Genomic DNA, 22,970 nt, shown 5'->3' with positions numbered 1-22,970 from the left:
TTCTCCTTTAGTCTTTCAACTTCTTCTTTTAAGGCTTTCGATCTGTCCTTATCGAGCAGCCTTCTTTTCTGTTGCACGGGTGGAAAGCTTTTGTCAATATTCAGGACATGGCTAATGACTGTAGGATCTATCCCAGCCATGTCTTTATGTGACCAGGCAAAAACTCCCTTGTTTTTTCTCAGAAATTCCACCAGTGCGTCCTTCGTTGTTGCTTCTAAATTTTTACCAACCTTTACAACTCTGGTAGAATTTTTTTTGTCAAGTTGGACCTCCTCAAGGTCCTCGACGGGTCCAACATCTTCCTCAAAATTCCCAAAGCGAGGATCTAAATCTCTATCCTCACTTTGGGCAACACCCTATTTGGTGACTCCATCACCGAATTGGGCTTGTGTATCAATGGCCATCTGCATCCTCTCTGGGGGAGTGCTCTTCGATGTTCCCTTCTTTGCCTTCGTGATTGAGGCATTGTAGCACTCCATTGCTTCCCTCTAATTTCCCAACACGCGTTCTACCCCTGCGTCTGTTGGGAATTTCATGGCCAAGTGCCATACTGAGGTGACGGCCCGAAGGTCAACCAGTATAGGCCTTCCGATTACTGCGTTATACACCGAAGGACAATCGACTACTATGAAAGTAGCGAGTAATGTCCTGGTAGCGGGCGTTGTACCTGCTGTTACTGGAAGTCTGATTGACCCTGTTGGGGCAAGTCCCTCACCAGAGAAGTCGTATATTCTTTGGCTGCAGGGCTCCAAGTCCTTGGCGGGCAACTTCATGCGTTCCAGCGACGATTTATACAGGATGTTTACTGAACTTCCTATATCGACTAGCACTCTCTTTACCATCATGTTGGCGATTTGAACATCCACGACCAGCGGATCAGAATGTGGGAATCAGGCATGCTGGGCATCGCTATTAGAGAAGGTTATTTCACCGTCCTCTGACCGAGCCTTCTTTGATGCCCAATCCTCCACAGTCATCATCTTGATGTCCTAGTCGTGGCGTAGGGTCTGAGCATATCATTCTCTTGCCTTTCCGCTATTTCACGCAAGGTGCGGGCCACCGCAGATGGTGAGCAAAGTGTCGGCTATGGGATCAAGCTGCAAAGGTGGCAAGCGTTGGCATGCAGGCGCCTGCTCGTTGCCACCTAGAGCCTCTCATTGGGAAGTTCCAGAGGCCCGTACATATCTCCTCAAGTGTCCTTGTCTGATAAGGAACTCAATTTCATCTTTCAGCTGGTTGCACTCGTTCATATTGTGTCTGTAGTAGTTATGAAAACGTCAGAACTTTGTTGTATCTCTTTTTGACATTTCTTTTCGAATGGGAGCGGTTCTTTTTGTGGCCTGATATACCTATGCTCGAGACTTGATGAGGGCAGTATAGATAGTGAACCTCGGTTCATAATGGTTGCCCTTGGCGCGCTTATTCTCGGAGGTAGAGGGTAAATTATGGGGCCTCTTTCCCCCATTCTTGCCATTGCCATTGCCGTTCCCGTTGCCTTTACCGATGTTGTTGGGTTTTGACCCATTGGCGATTTTGGCGGGTTCTGCAGTCCCCTTACACTACAACAATATTTAGTATATATTACATTAAAATATAACATATATTTAAAAGTGCTATTGATAGATGATTAAAAAAAAACACGGAACAAATATTTTGGCGCCATATGAAATATACCCAGGCGCCAAATGAAAAAATTGGGTCTAATTTCTCTCAGCCATAATTTAATCCCTAAACCTAAGATACCCAAACAATTTCTCTCAACCTCCATTGCCGCCTCTCTGCCTCTCTTTCATGCACTCTGTATTCTCCTCCATTCACACTCTCTCACACACTTATCCTCTCTCACTCTCATCTCGTCTCATCTATCTCTACCTCACGACGTCGGTACGAGCTTCCGGAGCACACAACGGCTGTATCGCAGGCTGTACATCACGCCGACTATCTGAAGTTCTTCAACTTACCACAACTCGTATTCTCCTCTGCTTACGTCTTTTTAAGGTACGATACCATTACTTTCTTTTTCATCATATTTTACTGTATTTTAGTAATGTATTATTAATACAGCAGCTGATATTGATTTGCTGGGTTTTCGTTTCTTCTGGATTTGGCTCTGTTGTATTGCTAAAAATGAAAGCTTTGGGACTTTATTTATATTTGGGGGGGATTGAAAATTTGAAACTGTTTGCTCGGATAGTTATTTCAGAGTGTTTACTACATAATTTGATGTTGGGTATTGGGTTATTAGGATTGGTAACTCTGTTTCTTTCATTGTTAGTTTGGTTGTGATTTAGTTGAGAAGATTATATTTCAAACAATTTGGTCCTGAGTTCTGATGGTGGGAGTTTTGTCTTTTCTTGACTGAATAGCCATATCTGTTTCAAGCATTCCTTTTCAAGGTTCTGTTAGGTCTCTCTCTCAGTCCCTTTTCAACGGTATTTCTTTTAGGAGAATAAAAGATTGATTGAATTTCTTAACTTGAAATTGCTTTTGGTAGAATGTCATTATCTTCCTTGTGGCTGTTGTATTTGATAATACAGATTGTTGGCTGATGTAAATTTTACTGTATTTAGTAATGTATTTGAGCTTGTTATGGGAAAAGGAAAGACAAGCAAATAAATGATAGTTCGAATCAAAAAGCAATAAAAATTAATAAGGATCATATTTGAGAAACAGGGGAAGGCATAAAATTGAAACTACTCATTCATAGATTTGCATAATTACAACAGTTACTACTCTTGAGCCAAACCACTGTTTCTAAATATATAAACTTTCATCTCAGATTGATTTCTCTTAATCAGCTCAAAGATGCATACATCTCTTGGCTGAAGAGAGTTCCCTTTTGCAAATGCAGCCCACCCAGCAGAAAATTTATAATCTGATTTATAAGCCAATAACTTCACATACCAATATTTCTCACCAACCCAAAGCATCATAGTTTGTGTCTTTTCCTCAAAATAATGCACTCCAAAAGTACATGGAATATGCTGCCCCAAAAAGCATTGATATTTAACTTTCATTTCAAGTACTCAAAAAAAAAATTTGATACAAATTAGTATGCATTTATCAATGAAATATATAACAGTAGAAGCAACGTTTGGACAAACCAGTACACATCCAAGCACGTGATTTGATCGCAAAATCACTTGGAAGTAAGGATTTTTCGAGAAGAATTGGCTGGCTGCTTCAGAAGCTCTGTTAGTCCAGAAGATGAAGGCCTCTTACAAGTACCTTGATTACCAGTATTTGCTTCAGATATCAGCTTCATAAAACTGTCTGCACTTAATTTATAAACAAAATGTAAGCTGACTTGGCTTAAGAATGTTGAACATTATTCTTGAATCATAGTCTCATAGCATACCTGAAGGTTCAACTTTAATTTTCTCTTGTTCTATCTTTGCAATCAGGTTCTGTGGAATCATGTTGGCTTTATCATAATTAAAAGAAGATTCAACTTTCACACAAGGATTTCTCTTTCGCTTGGATGGTGTAGTTGTTCTTCTCTTATTTGCAACTGAAAACAACACTTGTAAGTAAGTCAATACTATAACCATAACTATTGCATTCAATTATATTAGTTAAGAGCATTTCTCACCTTGCTTGTTACATGCATCATCAGCTATCTTAACAATGGAAACTTTAAATGAAATTTCATTGCCATTGTTAGTAAGTTCAAATGTGCAAATATCACCCGCTCGCAGACTATTGTCTAGTGCAAATGATTTCCAGCCATGGCTTAATAATTCAGCTCTGGGTAACACATTTCTTTGCCTCACCCTTAATTGGACAAACCAAGATCTACCATCCGAAACCCAAAGCCTTACCTCACATTCTTTCTTACTAATGTACTTCTCCACAAACTTGTATGGCAAGCACTGACCAAATGAAAAACAAGAACATAGAAAATATTAAACAAATCTGATCATCAAGGAAGACAGAAAATATATGCTACGGAAATAGATGCCAAGTTTATGAGTAAAAAGAAACTGATAATTTAACATGTATAAACTGGAAAACTTACAAAATTACAACGGCCAGTTGTATACACTGCACGCATAGTGACTGAAGGATGGCCTTTTAGTTTGAGAACAACTTGCTCTTTCAAGAGCTTGCTCCTTCATGGTGCTACAAGATTCTACTTTACTTGATCGGCTTTCTTTTGTCATGACATTAAGTTCTACAGCCTCATAAAGAAAAGTTATTTAGGGAATGATATCAGGACAACAATAATATTATTATAGAATAAGTAGAGCTCATGTTTACCTGGTAACATAGGGGAATTTGCTACCCCATTTTCACAAAAAATAACGACTTCAAACAACATTATCCCCGTACTCTTTCTCAAAACAAAGGCACAAACATTACCTAATTTCAAATTATTGTCTTCAGCAAATGCCTTCCAACCACCCTCAAATCTGGTTTTTGGAGACCTGCCATGCGATCTGAAATAGTATTTCACAGACCAGGTCCTTCCATCCTGAACCTTAAGGATCACATCTTGATGCTTACTAGTACTGAGGAGGTAATTTTTTGCAAAGACAGATGGTATAATCTTGGCAAAAGATTAAAAAGAATAAAGTCAATATGAAAAACATTTTTTATGTGAGTATATTTCAATTGAACTTGTAGGAAGCATATAATTAATTACCATATTAAGCTTAGTTCCAACAAACGATGGTCGCATGCAAATCATGAAAAAGGGATCTTTAGATTTAAAACCTTTAGCTCTCTTAAGGGCTTCAGCCATTTCTTTTGCATTCAACTTCTACTTCCTTAAAAAATATTCAGGTTCCATCCACCTTGGTAGGGGAGAATCTCCACATACTTTATCAGAAAAATCCCACTTCATGACTGAAAACACATTCAACAGATTTCACAAATCATACAAAATATGTTAATAATTACCATGGAAAATTTATTTGTCATGCATTATTTGGTTCCTGGCTTGGAACAACCAAAACTATATTCTTCATAAAAAGGTCAAGACTTTTAGATTGATTGTTGTTTGTTGAACAGTTCTTTCTCGTTATTGATTTTTGTTTGAAATATAAGTTTAGGAAAGTAATTAATTTGTTAGTTTCCCCTTATTTCCATATCTGATTGATTGTTAGTTTGTTGACTTTTCTTTTTTTGAAGTAATATAAAAACTTGCTGATTTCAACTCTAAAAAAAAATCTAAATTAATTTTATTTCCATTTTTATGCTCTTTTTTTTTTTGCGGAAATGTGAGAGAAAAACATTGCTGTGCTGGGTTACAACCCAGTTCATTGAAGCATTGCATTGAAACATCTATATCCTACCAGAGACCAAATAAAAGATTCCTGGTTAATGCTGCTGATGGACAACCTCTTGAATCGGAGCCAAAAAATGTTTTGAACTCCATTAAAGATACCTTGGATGCTTTCTATAGGTTTTCTCAGCCACATACAGTCATAGGCACGGTAGGTTATTTAAATTTAGCGGGGCAGTCCCAGAATAGTCATTATATTAATCTCATTCATTTAAACTTCAATTTATTGATAATATTGTTTCCTATCAATTTTTGGAGACTCATCCTATTTTTTTCTGGAAGCAGGCATTGAGCATAGTCTCAGTTTCCCTACTTGCAGTCGAGAAGCTTACAGACTTTTCACCATTATTTTTTGTTGGGATGTTGGAGGTGAAGCTTAAAATACTTTGAACTGCTTTTTTTTAATTCACACCATGAATTTCGTTCTTATGAATTTGATCTTTTCAATTCAGCTATTGCAGCTGCCCTCTTAATGAACATTTACATTGTTGGTTTGAATCAGTTGTATGATATTGATATAGACAAGGTAGCTCTTAGCTCTTACTGTCTTACATTCTCTTAATTTTGAATGAAGAAAATGCATATATTTTATTCTTACATTTGAGCATAAGGTCACTACACCAGTTCCTAGTTCTTTGCCTTAATATATTATTTTTCTTCTAGAGAGACTATCTACAATTCTACATGGTTACATGGGATACATCAAGGATTGTCTAACTCTAGATATCTATGGCATATTTCATCACAGGTTAACAAGCCATATCTTCCGTTGGCGTCAGGGGAATATTCAATTCAAACTGGTGTCATGATTGTCGCATCCTTTTCTGTTCTGGTATGGGAATTAGCTTTCTGTATTAATGTATTGTGCAAAATATTGTAAACTTATTATTGTGTATTTGCAGCCTATAATATTCTGACTACCTATCACTTTATTTTTCAGAGTTTTGGCCTTGGATGGATTGTTGGGTCATGGCCATTATTTTGGGCCCTATTCATCAGTTTTGCATTGGGAACTGCTTATTCAATCAATGTGAGTTTGTCTAATCTCAGAATTTTTCATATACAATGCCTTATCAGCGGATATTTTGAAATATATACTTAGTTTTATGTCACCTAATGACAAAAGGTTAAGGTGGAAACTTTACAGAATCTGTTTCTCACTTGGTATCTTAACACCTTTCATGTCAGGTGCCCCTTTTGAGATGGAAGAGATTTGCTTTAGTTGCAGCAATGTCCATTCTCGCAGTTCGAGCAGTGATTGTTCAACTAGCTTTTTTTCTTCACATGCAGGCTATGTTATATCTATTTCTCTTGTTGCAAGCCAAGTTGAACTTTGGATGTCTCTTTCTACTCATACTATGCATGATCCAAACATTCTTATTTCTTGTGCCCAAAGCTGATTGTCTTTTAATAAAAATAAGTTTTCATTATGCCATTTATTGTATGGATATAAATTAAAAATAACTAAATCATGCATGACATAGATATTAAGAATGTAAATGAAAAGGACATGTATCATATAAATAGAAGGGGAAGGAATAATGTTTATTTGGGTATCTGTTTTACCAAATAGTTGCATATTTTAGCCATTTGTTACTATGATCATGTAAATTATAATAGTAATGCGTTTCAGATTTCAATAATATTTTTTTTAAATTGAAAAGATTTCAATGATTCCAAGTACTGAAATATGCATTGATTTTCAGACCCATGTCTTTAAAAGGCCAGCTGCCTTCTCAAGGCCTCTCATCATTGCAACTGCATTTATGAGCTTCTTCTCAGTTGTTATAGCATTATTTAAGGTATCAACTTTTGTTTTTTTCCATGGAACTAAGTTGTGTGCTTTCCCTTTCTGCTTGGTTGGGCACACCAAACTCAGACATAGTTGAAATAATTTTTTTTTTCTGTTGTTGAATAATGTGTAGGATATACTTGATATTGATGGAGACAGGATTTATGGCATCCGATCTTTTACAATGCGCTTGGGTCAAAAGCGGGTTAGTATTAAATGTTTAGCCTTTTTTGTTACCACTTTTTGAACACCTTATTTTGTTCCCATACTAAATCACATTGTGCAGGTATTTTGGATATGCATTTCACTACTTGAAATTGCTTATACAATTGAGGAACATAGTTTATGTATATTGGTTTTGTGTGAATGTGACTATTCTCGATAGTTTAAATATATCTTTTTTATGATGGAATATGTTGTTTCCAGTTTTAATTCTCTCTGCCAATCGAAGTCTTTCAGAGGGATTTAGTCTTAGTGTTTGCATACCTATGATGTTTATTCTAGCAAAAAAAGGGAAATCTACCACTGTTTTGTAATGTTAACTTTTGATATAGGTTATTTGATTAATCTTTTATTTTTTTGCTTCAGTTCAGTCGAGGTTGAGCAGTCTATACTTGATCACAGTAGATTTTGTAACAAGAAAACAGGTTGATATTTAACTTTCATCATCAAGTTCTGAGGTTTGTGTTTTTCTCCAATTAATTATTCTTTTAGATTGAACATGTCTATACTCGTCACATGCTCAGAGACATATCTTGCCATGAAAAGAATCTGGACTTGAGGCTGGATCTGTGCACCAAAAGAACTGTAACTACTTTTACTGTAAGTTTTCTTTGTTTAATTACAGATGCACCTATATCTATAGAATTTATAACATTTAAATTCTTTTCTTTCTTTGTTTAAGATATATTTATTGTTAAATCTTATTTGTGTATATCCTAAAACTAAAAGTAAACAAAGGAACAAAATAGATCTAAACTTGTCTAGAAATATCTGGTTTATCACTTCATAATGATGCTGATTTCGGCTAAATTCTTCATGCTATTACAGGATGATGACTTGGAAAGCCTCAAATTTTTGATAAATTCTGCTAGATGTCAGGCACCCAATAAAAGGTAAAAAAAATGAATAAATGAAGTTGTGGGTAGTGTAAAAGATTTTCTTGAAGGTGAGTTATATTTTGTGGTTAAAGAGTGTCAGTGGTCTCTTGAATACACCATTAATTTGTTCGTGGGTCTTTGTATTGCTGATGCACACTAGTATGTTGAATAACTAGAATGAATCTTTATTGATACCAAAACCATATTACAAGGGGTTCCAAGACTTATTGACCTTGGATTATATTTCTTATGAGAATAGTTTCATTCTTGTTAGCATGCAGTTTTATATTTGCTGCCTATCTTTCTCTGTTTATTTTTTAGAGAGTTTGAACAAGTTCCCTCGAAGGACTAATACACCATCTGGGGTTCACAGTCAAGCACAACAAGCTGAAGAACAGCTACAACATCAACAACAATAGCATCATCCAAACTATAGTTTGAAGTAAAAAATGTTCAAGATTATAAAACTTTATTATGTTAAGCTTTCAAATTTAAGTTAGAACTAAGATCTCATGAAGTAGACACATTCATGGTTTGAATTAGTTATTGTTTAATGTAATACTTATGGTTTATCAATCTATTGAGAATTACATTTTATGATTAATTTTGATTTTGTTTATCAAAATACAATAATGAAAATCTTTTAATTAAAAAAAATCATATAAGTATACTTATCAAAAAATAATTTAAAATATATTATCCACACTAAAGTAACAATTTTTTTACTATATGTTATGATTTAAAAACATATTATAAGCGTAAAAAATCGTTATGGTTTATATAATATAACAAACTAAAAATGTTATCAAAATAATCAAATGTAACAGTTGAAAAGTGTTATGAAAAAAGTATAAGATAAAACTTCAAATTTATAACCAAAAACTCTATTTAAATGTTATTATTTGAATATTATAGCAACTAAAAATGTGTTATTGAATAGTTTAAGATAACACCAAACATAACATTCAAATACTGTTATAGAAAAGACTGGACTTTTAATAACAGGGGTTATGTTAACATTTTCAGAAGTGTTATCAATAGTCCTAGTTAGCAGTTTTTAAGTGTTATGAATACTGTTTTTTCTTGTAGTGTTACCTTTGCCTGGGGGCTTTCCTTCGTTGGCAATTGTGTCCTCGAGCTTGATGTATCGATCAGCTCGATCTAAAAACTCTTGGGTAGTTTTAACCCCATGTTTCTTGAGGCTATTCCAGAGGGGCGTATGGCACCTAACTCCTGTAGTTAGGGCCATCATTTTGCCTTCATCGTCCACAGTCTTGGCTCCTGCTGCAACACGCATGAAGCACTAAACGTACTCTTTCAAAGGTTCCCCCTCCTTCTGGCGTATCTCAACCAGTTGGTTTGCCTCAGTGGGTGCACACGACCCGCGTAGAATTGTCCGTAAAATTCTTTTACGAACATCTCCCAAGAAATGATACTTGCAGGAGGGAATTTGAAAAACCACTCCTGTGCAGCATCAGAAAGTGTTGCAGGAAAGATCCTGCACCGAGCGTCTTCAGACACTTTCTGAATGTTCATCTGTATCTCAAACTTGTTGACATGAGACACCGGGTCACCGGACCTATTAAAGTTCGGAAGCGTGGGCATCTTAAACTTGCTAGGAGTTTCTGCCACAGCTATCCTTTGAACGAAAGGAGTGCCTCTTCTCCTGTCGTACTCGATATGAGATGTTCTTCCCCCGACCAACTGTTGTACTTCCTGGTTCAGGGCGTCTATTTGGGCCTGCACGACTTCAGGAATCACCAGGGCCTCTGCTGCTGGGGGGACGTACTCATCGTGCCGTTCCCGATGGTCATTGAGTACGTCCCTTAAGTCTTCGTCTCTCCACCGCTGCTCGCTTGCTCCGAGCCAGTTAAAGACGTTATTTTGTCTGGGCTGCCCCTCAGCGTTACGTCTCTCTGGTTGGTCTTCCCTAGGTGGTGGGCTTCTACCCCCACCTCTCTCTTCATTTCTTCGACCGGCATTTCTTCTGCCTGAGTCGGCCTCATTATAACCATGGCCATCTCTGAACCTCGATTGGCTATGGTGGGACCGCTGTCCCCTCGGTTGCCTCCTTGGGCTGGAACTTCCTAAGCGTTAGAGGGTGGACTGCGTTGGTCGATAGGTCCCCGTGCATTATCCTTCCGTGGGGGGCCTCGGACCGCAAAGCTTATCTCTGAGTTCCTTCTGTTGCTAGAAGGACGCTGCCCCCTGCTCGGTGGGTTCAGTTCTTCACCCCTATGGCGTCTAGGACTACGGGGCTGCTGCCCGACCCTATTCTGCCCTGGCTGCGGGGGATTGCCGCGACCAGCCTGGGATGGAGGCTGCATGTCAGGATCCCTTGGTGGGACATCATCCTGAGGCACAGGTGGCTGCTCAGGCCTTTGAGTGCTTGTCGACTGGATTGGGGGGCTAGGATTGGCACCCCTTTGGGGTGGCCCATTTGAGGGTTGATCAGGCTGTGAGGCAGGTGCAACCTGATTCCTAGCCAATTGTAGGGCTACTTCGAGGGCTGCCATGGCCTCCCTCTAACGACGATCCATCTTTGCATGTCTTTCACTTAGCTCCTAGCACTGTCGCTCTATCTCTTGCTGCTGCCGCACCATAATCTTCGCAGCACTTTCTTGACTGGCCCTCAGATTGGCCAGTTCATCTTGCAATACCCCCAGGGTATTTCTCAAAGTCTCAGAATCCAGTTCCTCCTCATTGAACTCTAGATGTCGCTCATTTTCAGCCATGTTCGGAGGAGGAGGAGGCTGGGATGGTGCAGCGCCAACCGCCTGCCCAGTCTTCTTTGTTGTTTTCGCCATCAGTGCTTCAACAATCTCGTATCAAGCTCTCAATGAAAGCACCAGAATGTTGACCATCGATTTGGTCAACTGACACGGAGTCAAATGCTTGATGTGGATGGATGTGTTATAATAGATTTAATGACAAAAATAGTAAAGAACATAGTAAATTATAGTGGTTCGGCCCCAAGAATTGGTAATGACCTACGTCCACTTAAGCTATTATTAATATTGAATCTCAAAGGAGTGATCAAAGAACTAGGGTTCTCCGAGTTTCACAAACCTTAGAGGGGTGACTAATACAATGATAGCTCTAATTCTCTTGTAAAGTATGAACTAAAAAATTTGCCAAAAGTCCCTTCCTTGAGCTATTTCTCTTTATTTATAGGCTCAAGGAAGATTACATGAATCAGTTACAGATATTCTTTCTTAATTAGCCAAATATTCAGGAAATCAAGGGAGACAATCTCATATATGATCATAACTACATAAGATTTTCTCCAAATATATCGAGCATACAACCAAGCTGGTCGTCTATAAAGTTCAAATGTTACGCCATGGGAATCTCTCTGGTCGATGGTCGAACAAGAAATCCGCCAGGTATCAGCCACGTATTGAAAACGCCTGCCACGTCATCCACGCCTGTTCTTTGGATAACACAAAGGGATATATTTTTTCTAAATCAAAATGAAAATTGTAGCTGCATTTTTTTTTAAAAAAAATTACTTTTAAGGGCATGCAAAGCGAGTCCTAAAAAATAACTTAAAGGCACTTAACCATATTTTTTAGGACTCACATTGCGAGTCCTAAAAACTTAATTAAAGGCACTCAACCAGATTTTTTAGGACTCGTGTTGCAAGTCCTAAAAACATTCTTTTAGGACTCGCATTGCGAGTCCTAAAAAACCTCAATTTTTAAGGCTCTCAAATAGAGGACTCGTGCGCGCCCCGCGAGTCCTAAAAAACATTTTTTGTAGTAGTGAAAGTGAAATACAACTCTAAGCAAAAGATTACAAATAAAGTGAAGGTCTTTGAAACAAAAGAAAAGAAAGGATTACAACTCTAAATAAGAAATACAAATAAATAGAAAATAAGAATATGAAGATGAAGAGAATTAGAATAAAAGAAAGAACAAGAAAACAAAACAATAACAACTCTCACTCACACTACCAAAGTGAAGAGTGTTGGGGATCACCAACTTGAACAAGATCTAAAACCTTTGTCCAAAAGCTTATTTCCCCCTAACTCAAGCACTAAGGGATCTCTCACAGATATTGGAAATGCTTTCTGGAATAATCAAGCCTCTAGGTCTATTCTAGCGAAGTGCTCTAGTGGATAGAAAAGTTGTCTTTCAAGTGAGCAATAGGCTCTTATTTATAGAGTTCAGAGACATCCTTTGAATTTCAAATTCCACAAACCCTTATGGCTGTTACCAATGATTAATTGGATGTTTATGGAATTAAAAGTGAGATTTGGGAGTAATTTGGGGTTTCGAAGTTGTTCAACACATTTGGAAAAAACTGAAAAATTTGGCCTAATTTGCACCTGTGGCCACAGCCAGGGACATCAGTGGCTGCGACCACTGGCTTCTATCCCACAGGCTTCGGCCACCAACATTCAGTGGCCGCGGCCACAGTCCAGTTTCTGCACACTAAAATGTGCTGTTTTTCCAAACGGTTCCAAACCCTCCCAATTGATTTTGTAACCCCCAAAACACATTATTGGGGTTAAAATCATATCTCTAACAGCCATTTCACATATGGCTTTATGAAATTCATCTCAATATTGTGTAACAACAAAGTTACACAATAATGGGTAATATTTGGAAGTTACAAATTTGTGATTGAATTTATAACACAAAATATGATACATATTTGGATATTTCACATATATCTAAATAATGTAACTCTCTATTATATGTTACAATATGTGACACTCTATGTCACATTTATTTAATCTAAAACATTATATTATAAAACAATATAATATTCTCCCACTAGATTAAATAGTCATCTATTGTAACACTTATTTAATCAATCATTATATTTTAAAAAATATAACCTATCCCCCACTTGATTAAATAAGAACTCTCTCTTATAGGAGTCATTGCATTGGTGCATAAAGTAAAATGTTTTTCAACTTGAACTTTACTATAGTGTAATTATCACAAAATATGTCAAAAATTTGGTTGCGCTAGGCATTGAACCATCTTTACATGATGACAAATCGGTGATAACACACACCTTTGCGATGTTCACTTGAGACCTCTATGTCTTGCTTTGCACCGTTAATGGCCATGTGCACTTTCCATTCAAGGATGTTCTTGAGAATACTCCCAATTCTCATGAGAGGCGGCACCACCCCTTGGTTCATATAGGTAAAATTCTTACAGTATTTTGCTACCAAAAATACTTGTCTTCACAAGACTGAATTCTATTAAAAAAACCTTTCGGTTTTAACCCTCAACTTGGTAACAAACAAGTACTCAACATCTCAGATGGGACTTGTTTTGAGTACAACTAATATTCACTTGATTGACTTGTTGTTACCTATTGAACCTAACTGTAATGACCCAACTTATTCTAGACTTTGGACCATTAAAACTACTTATACATAGACACTATTCTGAAGAAAACTTATATACAAAATAGTCATAACTTTATTAAAAACTGTAAAACCAAGGTTAAAATACATATAATTTGGGGTAGGATATAGGATCCCATTGTTTGAAAATAAAACATAACTTAAATCATAAATAAATTGGTTACAAAATCAAGTGCGGAAATACATAGAAACCATAATTAAAAGACTTAAACAACTTCATCCTCGAATTGTTCGCACAGTCCACCGAATTCATTCTTCCTCAATACACAATCCCAAGCCGCCAAAAATCTTCCCACCGCCATAACTATTTTCCTGCACATATAAAACAAAGGAATGAGCCTAATGCCCAGCAAGGAAAATCTATTAAAAGCATGCAACATAAACATAAACATAAAATATAACATATAACTATAAACATATATTATAATTTTAACCCATGTACATGGTAACTATTGGTGTTTTCTAACTAAGCAACTATAAGCTTCAAAATACAATGAGGTTTCTAGCTAAGCAACTATAAGCCCCAAAAACATAAAAGTGTTGGAGTTTGCTATTTAAGCTACTATAAGCCCCAAAACATACATAACATATAAAAACATACTATAGCATAATCATAACATATAAAAACATACTATAGCATAATCATATAAGCATATAATGCTATCCTATTTTCCTTACCAAATATCGGGATGTGAGAACAAGGACGGGAATTTGGAACACTCCTAAAAACCATTAATGAGAAAGGTGAGTATCTAAAAGAAAGAGATGAAAAGGAATGAACTAAACCATTGAGAAGGTACTTACCGACAAGAACCTCAAGCTCAAAGAACTTAGATGCCTAACCATGAATGAAAACAGCAAGTTAGGAATTGAATAGAGAAAAAATATAAAAACTAATGAAACAATACATAAAGGAACTAGAAATAGGAATACCTTGAATGCACTATAACCGAACAACACCTCGAAAATCGAAATACACACTATGAATCTTACTTCCCAAGTGTTTAATAAGCTTAGAATGATAAAGCTTATAACCTCAACCCAGGTGTTTAACACTCTAAAGTAAACCTAACAGCTTGAAGGCTTTGAACTCAGCTTGAAGAATGAAAGAAATGGTTGGGTACTAGGTCCTATTTATAGAGTTCAAGAATGAAAAGATCTTCATTTAGCTTGAATAAAAATAATGACTTTTTAATTGAAAAACATTTGAATAATCGTTCAACAGAGGCTTAAGACTCGGTCAAAAAGATTTTGGGCTTATCAAGAGGTTATGGAATAAAATGAGCTCGGTTTCAAAATTGTTCAAAAATCATGCCCTAGAGCCGATATATCACCCATGCTAGGCAATATATCGCTTGGGCTTATATTCCCAAGGCTCGTTGAAGTGTTCATGCGAAGTTCACGTGTTTTCGTATTCCCTGAGTGGCAATATATCGCCCCTTAGAGCTGCGATATCAGCATACGTTGAAATATTATACACGTAATTGCATTTTTTTCAGCCTAATTTGAATTGAGTAAACAACTTTTACTGAGTCCTATAACAATTTCAAAGCTGCTGGCAAACTCAAGGGTTTTCAAATATTACTCTTAAAAAACTATTCCTCAAAAATACTTAATTTCTTAATAAACATGCATACAACAAGTGTCATCATCTTATTGGGTCTATCTAAACCTTATTGTATAATAAATATCATCTTCATAATTAGCTATATTAATCAAACCTTATGTTATAATTAATATTCTTAAACTATAGGTTAAACTTATAAAACAACAAGTGTTGCTATGAGTGTCCAACTAAGTCCCGGCTTGAACCAAACTCCACAGTAATAAACATACTATAACTACTACTAGCTATTACTATTACTACTATTATCTAACTAGCTAAGTAAAGTTCTTGGATTGTACACTAACACTAGTTAAATAACTAGTGCTAAGAAAGGAAACCATCAATCGTGAATCTCTTTAGGGAGTTTAAGTCCCATCCCTCGAGATGATGTAGCCACTAAATCCCTCGTTAGTGGCTTAGTGAAAGGATCTGCCAGATTTTCACTTGTTCTCACATAGGATATTAAGATGATTCCACTTTGAATCAATTCTCTTACATATCCATGACTTAGACTAATGTGTCTAGACTTCCCATTATACACTCTACCATATTCTCTAGCCAATGTCGCTTGGCTATCACAATGTATCGATATAGTGGATACATTCTCTTTGATTAGGGGTATCTCTATCAATAGATCTCTTAACCATTCGGCCTCTTTGTCGGTAGCAGCTAGAGCTATAAACTCTGCTTCCATAGTGGAATGAGATATACATGTTTGTTTCTAGGAGCCCCAAGAAATTGCACATCCACCAAGTGTAAATACCCAACCAGTTGTGGACAAGTTGTCCCCAAGATTGGATATCCAGCTTGCATCTGTATATCCTTCTAAGATTGTAGGAAATTTGGAGTAGTGAAGGCTTAGTCCTTTGTTTTTCTTGAGATAACATAGGACTCTTCCAATCGCCTTCCAGTGATCCACACTTGGATTGCTTGTAAACCTACTAAGTTTACTTACCGCAAATGTTATATCAGGTCTAGTACATTGGGTAGCATACATTAGACTCCCTATAGTACTTGCGTACTCCAATTGAGCCACCGCTCTTCCTTCATTCTTCTCTAGTTTTACACTATGATCGAATGGAGTATTAGCATCTTTAACCTTAAGATGGTTAAATTTATTCAATACTTTCTCAACATAGTGGGCTCGCCCTAACGCAAAACCCCCCACTATGTTTCTTTACTTTGATACCAAGTATGGTGTCAACTTCTCCAAGGTCTTTCATCTTGAAGGTGGATGATAGAAACCTCTTCGTTTCTTCTGTCCCTTTCATGCTATCACTTAGAATAAGCATGTCATCCACATATAAGCAAACAATGATCACATAACCTTGACAAGTTTTGGAATACAAACACGTGTCTCCATTATTATGTCTAAACCCATTAGACATTATGGCTTAATCAAATTTCTCATGCCATTGCTTAGGAGCATGTTCAATCCATACAAGGATTTTATAAGTCTACATACTTTATGTTCATATTTTGGTAGAACAAACCCTTTGGGTTGTTCCATATAGACCTCCTCATTGAGGTCACCATTAAGGAATGCAGTTTTAACATCCATTTGATGAACATACAAGTTGTGTATAGAAGCTAAAGAGAACAAAATTCTTATAGAAGTTGTTCTTGCAACAGGCGCATAGGTATCGAAATATCGATACCCTCTTTTTGCCTAAACCATTTAGCTATTAATCTAGCTTTAAAGGTTTGAATAGTACCGCAAGTGTGGTATTTTCTCCTAAATACCCACTTACACCCAATTGGCTTAGACCCTGGTGGGAGGTCTATCAATTCCCAAGTGTTATTGGAAATAATGGAATCCATCTCATCATTGATGGCTTCTTTCCTAAATGCACTATCTCTCGATTGCATGGCTTCTTTATAAGTCTTAGGATCATCCTCAACTAGAAGTACAATAGGAATTTTCCTAATGACTTCCTCTCTATTTCCTTCTACCATGTAGAATGAAATTCGTTGAGAATCTATCTCATCCACTACTAGACTTTTCTCATTCTTTTTTAGCCTTTGACTTCTTCTAAGTTCAAAGGTTTGCTTTACATTATTTTGATAATTCTCCTCTTGAGAATCAATTTTGGATGTAGAAGCTTGAGAATTGTTCTCATATAACAAATTCTCCTTTCGAGATGTTGATGCTTGAGAATTGTTGACACATAACATGTTGTCAAAGAATTCAACTTCTCTAGATTCAATCACAATATTAGACTCTAATTCTAATAGCCTATAAGCTTTACTATTGTTGGAATAACCAACAAAAGCACACTTTGTGGCTTTTGAACCTAACTTTGTTCTATTAGGTTCGTTTTTCTTGCAATATGCAAGACACCCCCACACTTTGAAGTACCCTATGTTGGGTTTTCTTCCTTTCCATAACTCATATGGAAATATCTCATTTTTCTTCATTGGTATTCGATTGAGAATGTGACAAGCAGTTAATAGTGCTTCACCCCATAAGTTGAGGTTCAAGTTAGAAAACACCAACATAGAATTTATCATCTCTAGATAAGTTGTATTTTTCCTTTCGGCAACACCATTGTGTTTATAAGGTGCAATCCACTCATGAATTATACTATTTTCTTCACAAAATGTATTGAATTTCATTAAAGAAGTACTCTCCTCCTATATCACTTCTTAGCACCTTAATCTTTTTATTAAGTTAATTTTCAACTTCTAATTTATATAATTTAAAAGTTGATTTGCTCAAGACTCTGGAAAGTTCTACCTGAAATAATTGCAGAAAATCAAGGGGGATTTGTTCATGGTAGATATATAGCTTATAATATCATGATATGTTAAGACTTAGTTCGGCATTATGGGAGACAAAGTTGTAAGCCAAGTTGCATGATCAAATTGGATTTGAGGAAATCATATGACACTATAGAATGGGACTTTATTGAAGAAATGCTCACTGTTTTTCAGTTTCCCCAGAAATTTATACAACTCATCATGGTTTGTGTTCAAACTCCCAGGTTTTCATTGATGATTAATGGCTCACTAAATGGATATTTTGAGGCAAGGAGATCCTATGTCTCCCTTGTTATTTGTACTTGGTATGGAATATCTATCTAGGATTATGCTTAAAGTTAGCTCTTCTCCAGGCTATAAATTCCATGATAGGTGTGCTAGTTTGAAGCTGAACCATCTATGTTTTGTTGATGACATATTGTTATTCAGTCATGGAGACTTTATATCTATCCTTTGGATGCTTAGGGGGCTCAAGCTATTTTCCAAGACCTCGGGACTCTTTCCAAATGAGGCTAAGTCTGCAATATATTGCAGTGGCATGATTGAATCTGAGATTGACAGAGTGGTGATTGCCTCGGGATTCATTCGATCTTCATTACCATTCAGGTATCTGGGCATTCCTATCTGTTCTAAACGAATATCTAATGTTGAGTGTGGGATCATTCTAGAAAAAATGGTAGCTAGGATTAAGCAATGGAGTTCCAGGAATTTATCATATAGTGCTAGAGCAACATTGATCAATTCGGTTTTACTATCAATACACTCTTATTGGGCTCAAATAATGGTGATGCCAAAACAGATATTGAAGGATATAGATGCAATTTGCATGGCCTTTCTTTGGAAGGGAGTGGCAGAAGCTCATGGTTCGGGATTAGTTACTTGGTCCGCTGTCTGTACTCCAAAATCTGCAGGAGGGTTAGGCTTCAGGAAAATCTTAGAATGGAATATTGCTGCATTAGGGAAATATGTATGGGCAATAGCTTCTAAAAAGGATAATCTATGGGTAAAGTGGATACATAGCATCTATTTACAAAAGATGGACTAGTGGGCTTCTCAGTGCAGCAAAGTTGCAGCTGGTATTGGAAGAAAATTGTTGAAATTAAGGATTTTTATAGAGCTAAAATGGACAGATCAGCTTTAATGGCAGTGAAATATAGTATTCAATATGGGCATGCAATACTATATGACCAATATACCAAGGTTCAATGGAGTAAATATGTCTGGGAGAGATGCAATATTCCGAAACATAGATACATCATTTGGCTAACTTTGCACCAGAAGCTGAGAACCAGAGGCTACCTCAGTAAACACTGTCAGGTATTGGACACAGTATGCTTGCTGTGTGGAGATCACAATGAAGAGATATCTCATCTATTCTTTCAATGTACTTACAGCAAAAACTGTCTTGTGAAGTTGAAGGAGTGGATTGGCTGCCAAGCACAAACAGAGAATTATCACACTTTATTGCACTGGATTTCCAAAGCAAAACACCTTAGCAAGCTCAGGAGAGGTTTTTACATAGCTGCTGTATCAGCGCTAGTTTATCATATATGGAGAGTCCGAAATGATGTCTTGTGGTCATCTAAGATTTGGCATGTAAATCATACTATAGAGGTCATTAAGAGAGAGTTAAAGTTGAGACTCACTGTATCAATGTACAAGGGGAAACAAAATAGGGATAAGGAATGGTTTCACAAATTGTAAAGTTAGATACATGGACTGTAAGTCACATAGGGTAGAAGGAAATTCATAAGTGTACATGATTTGATTTTGAGCAATACAATGATTCTTATTCACCAAAAAAAAATTTAAAAGCATCAAAAGTTTCATCTTTATGCTTTAAAAGAAACACATAGGTATATCTACTAAAGTCATCTATAAAAGTAAGAAAATACATTTTACCACCTCTAGTTAAAACACCATTTAATTCACAAAGATCACTATGGATTAAATCTAGCAAATTAGATGATGTTTCTACACTAGGAAATGGTCTCTTAATCATTTTTGCCTTAACACATGTTTCACATTTACCATAGTTTATAACATTGCATGCAATCATACCAAATTTTACTACTCTTTTCATGGTTGAAAAACCCATATGAGATAGTCTAAGATGCCACAAAAATAAAGAATCATACTCAACTATATAGGCGGAATCAACATTTTTATTGATAACATTGAAAGTTACATCATTGGTGCACAACTTAATCATACCCTCACAAGAGTACCCATTTCCCAAAAATGCATTTGATTTGGTAAGTATAAGTTTACCAGACTCAAAAACGGCTTTAATGCCGGGCTTGCCAAGCAAATCATTACTTACCAAGTTTCTACTCATTTCGAGAACATAAAGTACATTCACTAATGTAACTTTCTTGCCGGAGGTGAAAAAGACTTCAATGGTACCTTTGCCTAGTACCTTGGATTTGCCCTCATTGCCCATTTGAATCTTACGATTGCCCTTTGACTCTTCAAAGGAATTGAACAATGATTTGTCATAGGTGACATAGACGATGGCACATGTATCATACCACCATCCTTTCACCTTGCCTTGGACCGCATTCACCTCACTAAGGATAGCAACTATGTCTTCCTCTTCAATTGCATTCACCTTAGGTCCTTGTTGGTCTTTTCTATGCTTACACTCTCTAGCATAGTGACCCTTTTTCCCACACACAATGCAAGGACCTTTCTCGCCCTTAAACTTGTTTGGGTTGGTTATAGGACCCAAGGGTTTCCCATTACCCTTTTTCCCTTTGTTTTTGGGATGTTTTGGTTGTGACACCGCATTTGCTTTGGAAGTCTCTTCATTTGACCCCTCCACAAGTTTATCTCCACATATCGATTCCTCCTCAATTCGAATATGTTTTGGATTTCCTCCAAAGAATAATCCTCATTTTTATGAAGGATTCTTTTCCTATAGCTCTTCCAAGTTGGTGGTAATTTATCCACTATAGCACCAACTTGAAAGGCCTCGGGAAGCTGAATCTTTAACACTTTCAACTTGTTAACAATTATTTGCAATTCATGTATTTGAGGAAGAATAGTTTTATCACCAAAAAATTTGAAATCAAAATATAGTGATATCAAACACTTTTTGGAATGTTCCTCTTCCGCCTTGAATTTTGTCTCAAGTGCATCCCATATCTCATTTGTCGATTTGGTCTCGAAGTAGAGGTCATAGAGCCTATCAGAAAGGGCATTGAGGATATGACCCCTACAAAGGAGATTGTCCTCCTCCCTTTTCCTTCTTTTCTCCACCACCTCGGGAGTGTCCTTGTCGGATGGTGTTGGGAGAGGTTCTAGAGTGGACTCTAGAATGTAGGCAATTTTTAGAGTGGTCAAAAGGAATCTCACCTTGTCTTGCCATCTAGTGAAATTGGACCCATCAAACCTATCCAGCCTCACTAGGTTTTGATTCATAATCTTATGGTACCACCTTCCATTGAAATAAACAAGGGTAAGCTTTTGAATGTTTGGAAAATAGTATTTGTCTCAATGGAAATGGTAAGAAAATTGCAACTCTATGCAAAAATATTACAATAGACAAGGATTGATTAAATAAAGTGTTACAACTATATAACTGAAATTAAAAATAAACAAAAGAAGAAGAAGAAGAAGAAGAAGAAGAAAAGAATGGTGAAATGCAATTCTAAGCAAAAGATAACAAATAAAGTAAAGGTGTTTGAAACAAAAGAAAAGAAAGGATTACAACTCTAAACAAGAAATACAAATAAATAGAAAAGAAGAATATGAAGATGAAGATGAAGAGAAACATAATAAAAGAAAGAACAAGAAAACAAAACACAAACAACTCTCACTCACACTACCAAAGTGAAGAGTTTTGGGGATCACCAACTTGAACAAGGTTTAAAACCTTTATCCAAAAGCTTATTTCCCCCTAACTCAAGCACTAAGGGATCTCTCACAAATTTTGGAAATGCTTTTGAGAATAACCAAGCCTCTAGGTGTTTTCTAGCCAAGTGCTCTAGTGGATAGAAAAGTTGTGTCTTTCAAGTGAGCAATAGGCTCCTATTTATAGAGTTTAGAGACACACTTTGAATTTCAAATTCCACCAACCCCCTTGGGTGTTGCCAATGATTAATTGGATGTTTATGGAATTAAAAGTGAGATTTGGGAGTTAATTGGGTTTTTGGAGCCGTTCAACACATTTGGAAAAAACTACAAATTTGGCCTAATTTGCACTTGTGGCTGCGGTCAGGGACATCAATGGTTGCGGCCACTGCCCTCTGTCCCACAGGCCGCAGCCACCAACATTCAGTGGCCGCGGCCACAGTCCAGTTTCAGCACACTAAATTGTGTTGTGTTTCCAAACAGTTCCAAACCCTCCCAATTGATTTTGAAACCCCCAAAACACATTATTGGGGATAAAATCATATCTCTAACAACCATTTCACATAGGGCTTTATGATATTCATCTCAATATTGTGTAACAACAAATATACACAATAATGGGTAATATTTGGAAGATACAAATTTGTGATTGAATTTGTAACACCAAATATGTTACATATTTGGATATATCACATATATCTAAATAATGTAACTCTCTATTATATGTTACAATATGTGACACTCTATGTCACATTTATTTAATCTAAACATTATATTATATTATAAAATAATATAACAATAACTGGACACTATCAAGATCAAAGGACACATAAGCTTTGTGATACGATTGTTAATAAAGACATGGGTCAGGGAGTTTACTCCACGATATTATCTTGTGAGGTGATGTTGTTAACTAGATAGATACGTGCAGTAGCAGAGGAGCAAACAAAGTGGACACGCCACAACATTTATTAGCAAACAATAGCAAAACCTCAATGGAGTAAAGGGAGACTAATGAGGTGGAGAGCCGAGTAAATCCACAATAACATAGTTCAACATAGAGTACAGTGAAAAGCTACGAACTAAAGCAACAATGAGGATAAGTAATTAGTTTCGACATGACAAAATAAGACAAAGGCTACTAGTATAGACTAAGGATTTCCAAGGACAACAAGATAACT

The 22,970-nt window shown here is 36.5% G+C and overlaps 3 protein-coding genes and 1 long non-coding RNA gene across 4 annotated transcripts; 3 read left to right on the top strand and 1 right to left on the bottom strand.

The window, feature by feature from the left end:
• Positions 1-3,347: 3,347 nt before the first annotated feature.
• LOC133792508 (putative B3 domain-containing protein REM15) lies at positions 3,348-4,744 on the bottom strand. The gene is made up of 5 exons (XM_062230418.1): positions 4,646-4,744; positions 4,261-4,549; positions 4,044-4,174; positions 3,593-3,872; positions 3,348-3,511 (listed from the first exon to the last, which is right to left on the bottom strand). The coding sequence occupies exons 1-5, from the start codon at positions 4,742-4,744 to the stop codon at positions 3,348-3,350; spliced, it is 963 nt and encodes a 320-aa protein (XP_062086402.1).
• A 397-nt stretch (positions 4,745-5,141) lies between these two features.
• On the top strand, positions 5,142-7,464 carry LOC133792507 (homogentisate phytyltransferase 1, chloroplastic-like; the record flags this gene model as incomplete). Its single annotated transcript, XM_062230417.1, has 9 exons — positions 5,142-5,438; positions 5,573-5,655; positions 5,738-5,813; positions 6,036-6,119; positions 6,228-6,317; positions 6,476-6,577; positions 6,994-7,089; positions 7,213-7,284; positions 7,366-7,464. Coding segments are annotated over 9 exons (999 nt in total), but the record flags the coding sequence as incomplete, so codon positions are not given.
• Positions 7,465-7,592: 128 nt separating this feature from the next.
• Positions 7,593-8,263, top strand: LOC133790075 (uncharacterized). Its single transcript, XR_009873876.1, has 3 exons — positions 7,593-7,633; positions 7,794-7,901; positions 8,130-8,263. It is a non-coding gene; the product is annotated as an uncharacterized LOC133790075 (long non-coding RNA).
• A 10,793-nt stretch (positions 8,264-19,056) lies between these two features.
• On the top strand, positions 19,057-19,638 carry LOC133792505 (uncharacterized). The gene has a single exon (XM_062230416.1). It carries the CDS (start codon positions 19,057-19,059, stop codon positions 19,636-19,638), a length of 582 nt encoding a protein of 193 aa, XP_062086400.1.
• The last annotated feature ends 3,332 nt before the right edge of the window (positions 19,639-22,970 follow it).

The sequence above is a fragment of the Humulus lupulus genome, chromosome 7 (assembly GCF_963169125.1).
Source record: "Humulus lupulus chromosome 7, drHumLupu1.1, whole genome shotgun sequence".
Taxonomy (NCBI): domain Eukaryota; kingdom Viridiplantae; phylum Streptophyta; class Magnoliopsida; order Rosales; family Cannabaceae; genus Humulus; species Humulus lupulus.
This window is presented reverse-complemented; position numbering and strand designations above follow the sequence as displayed.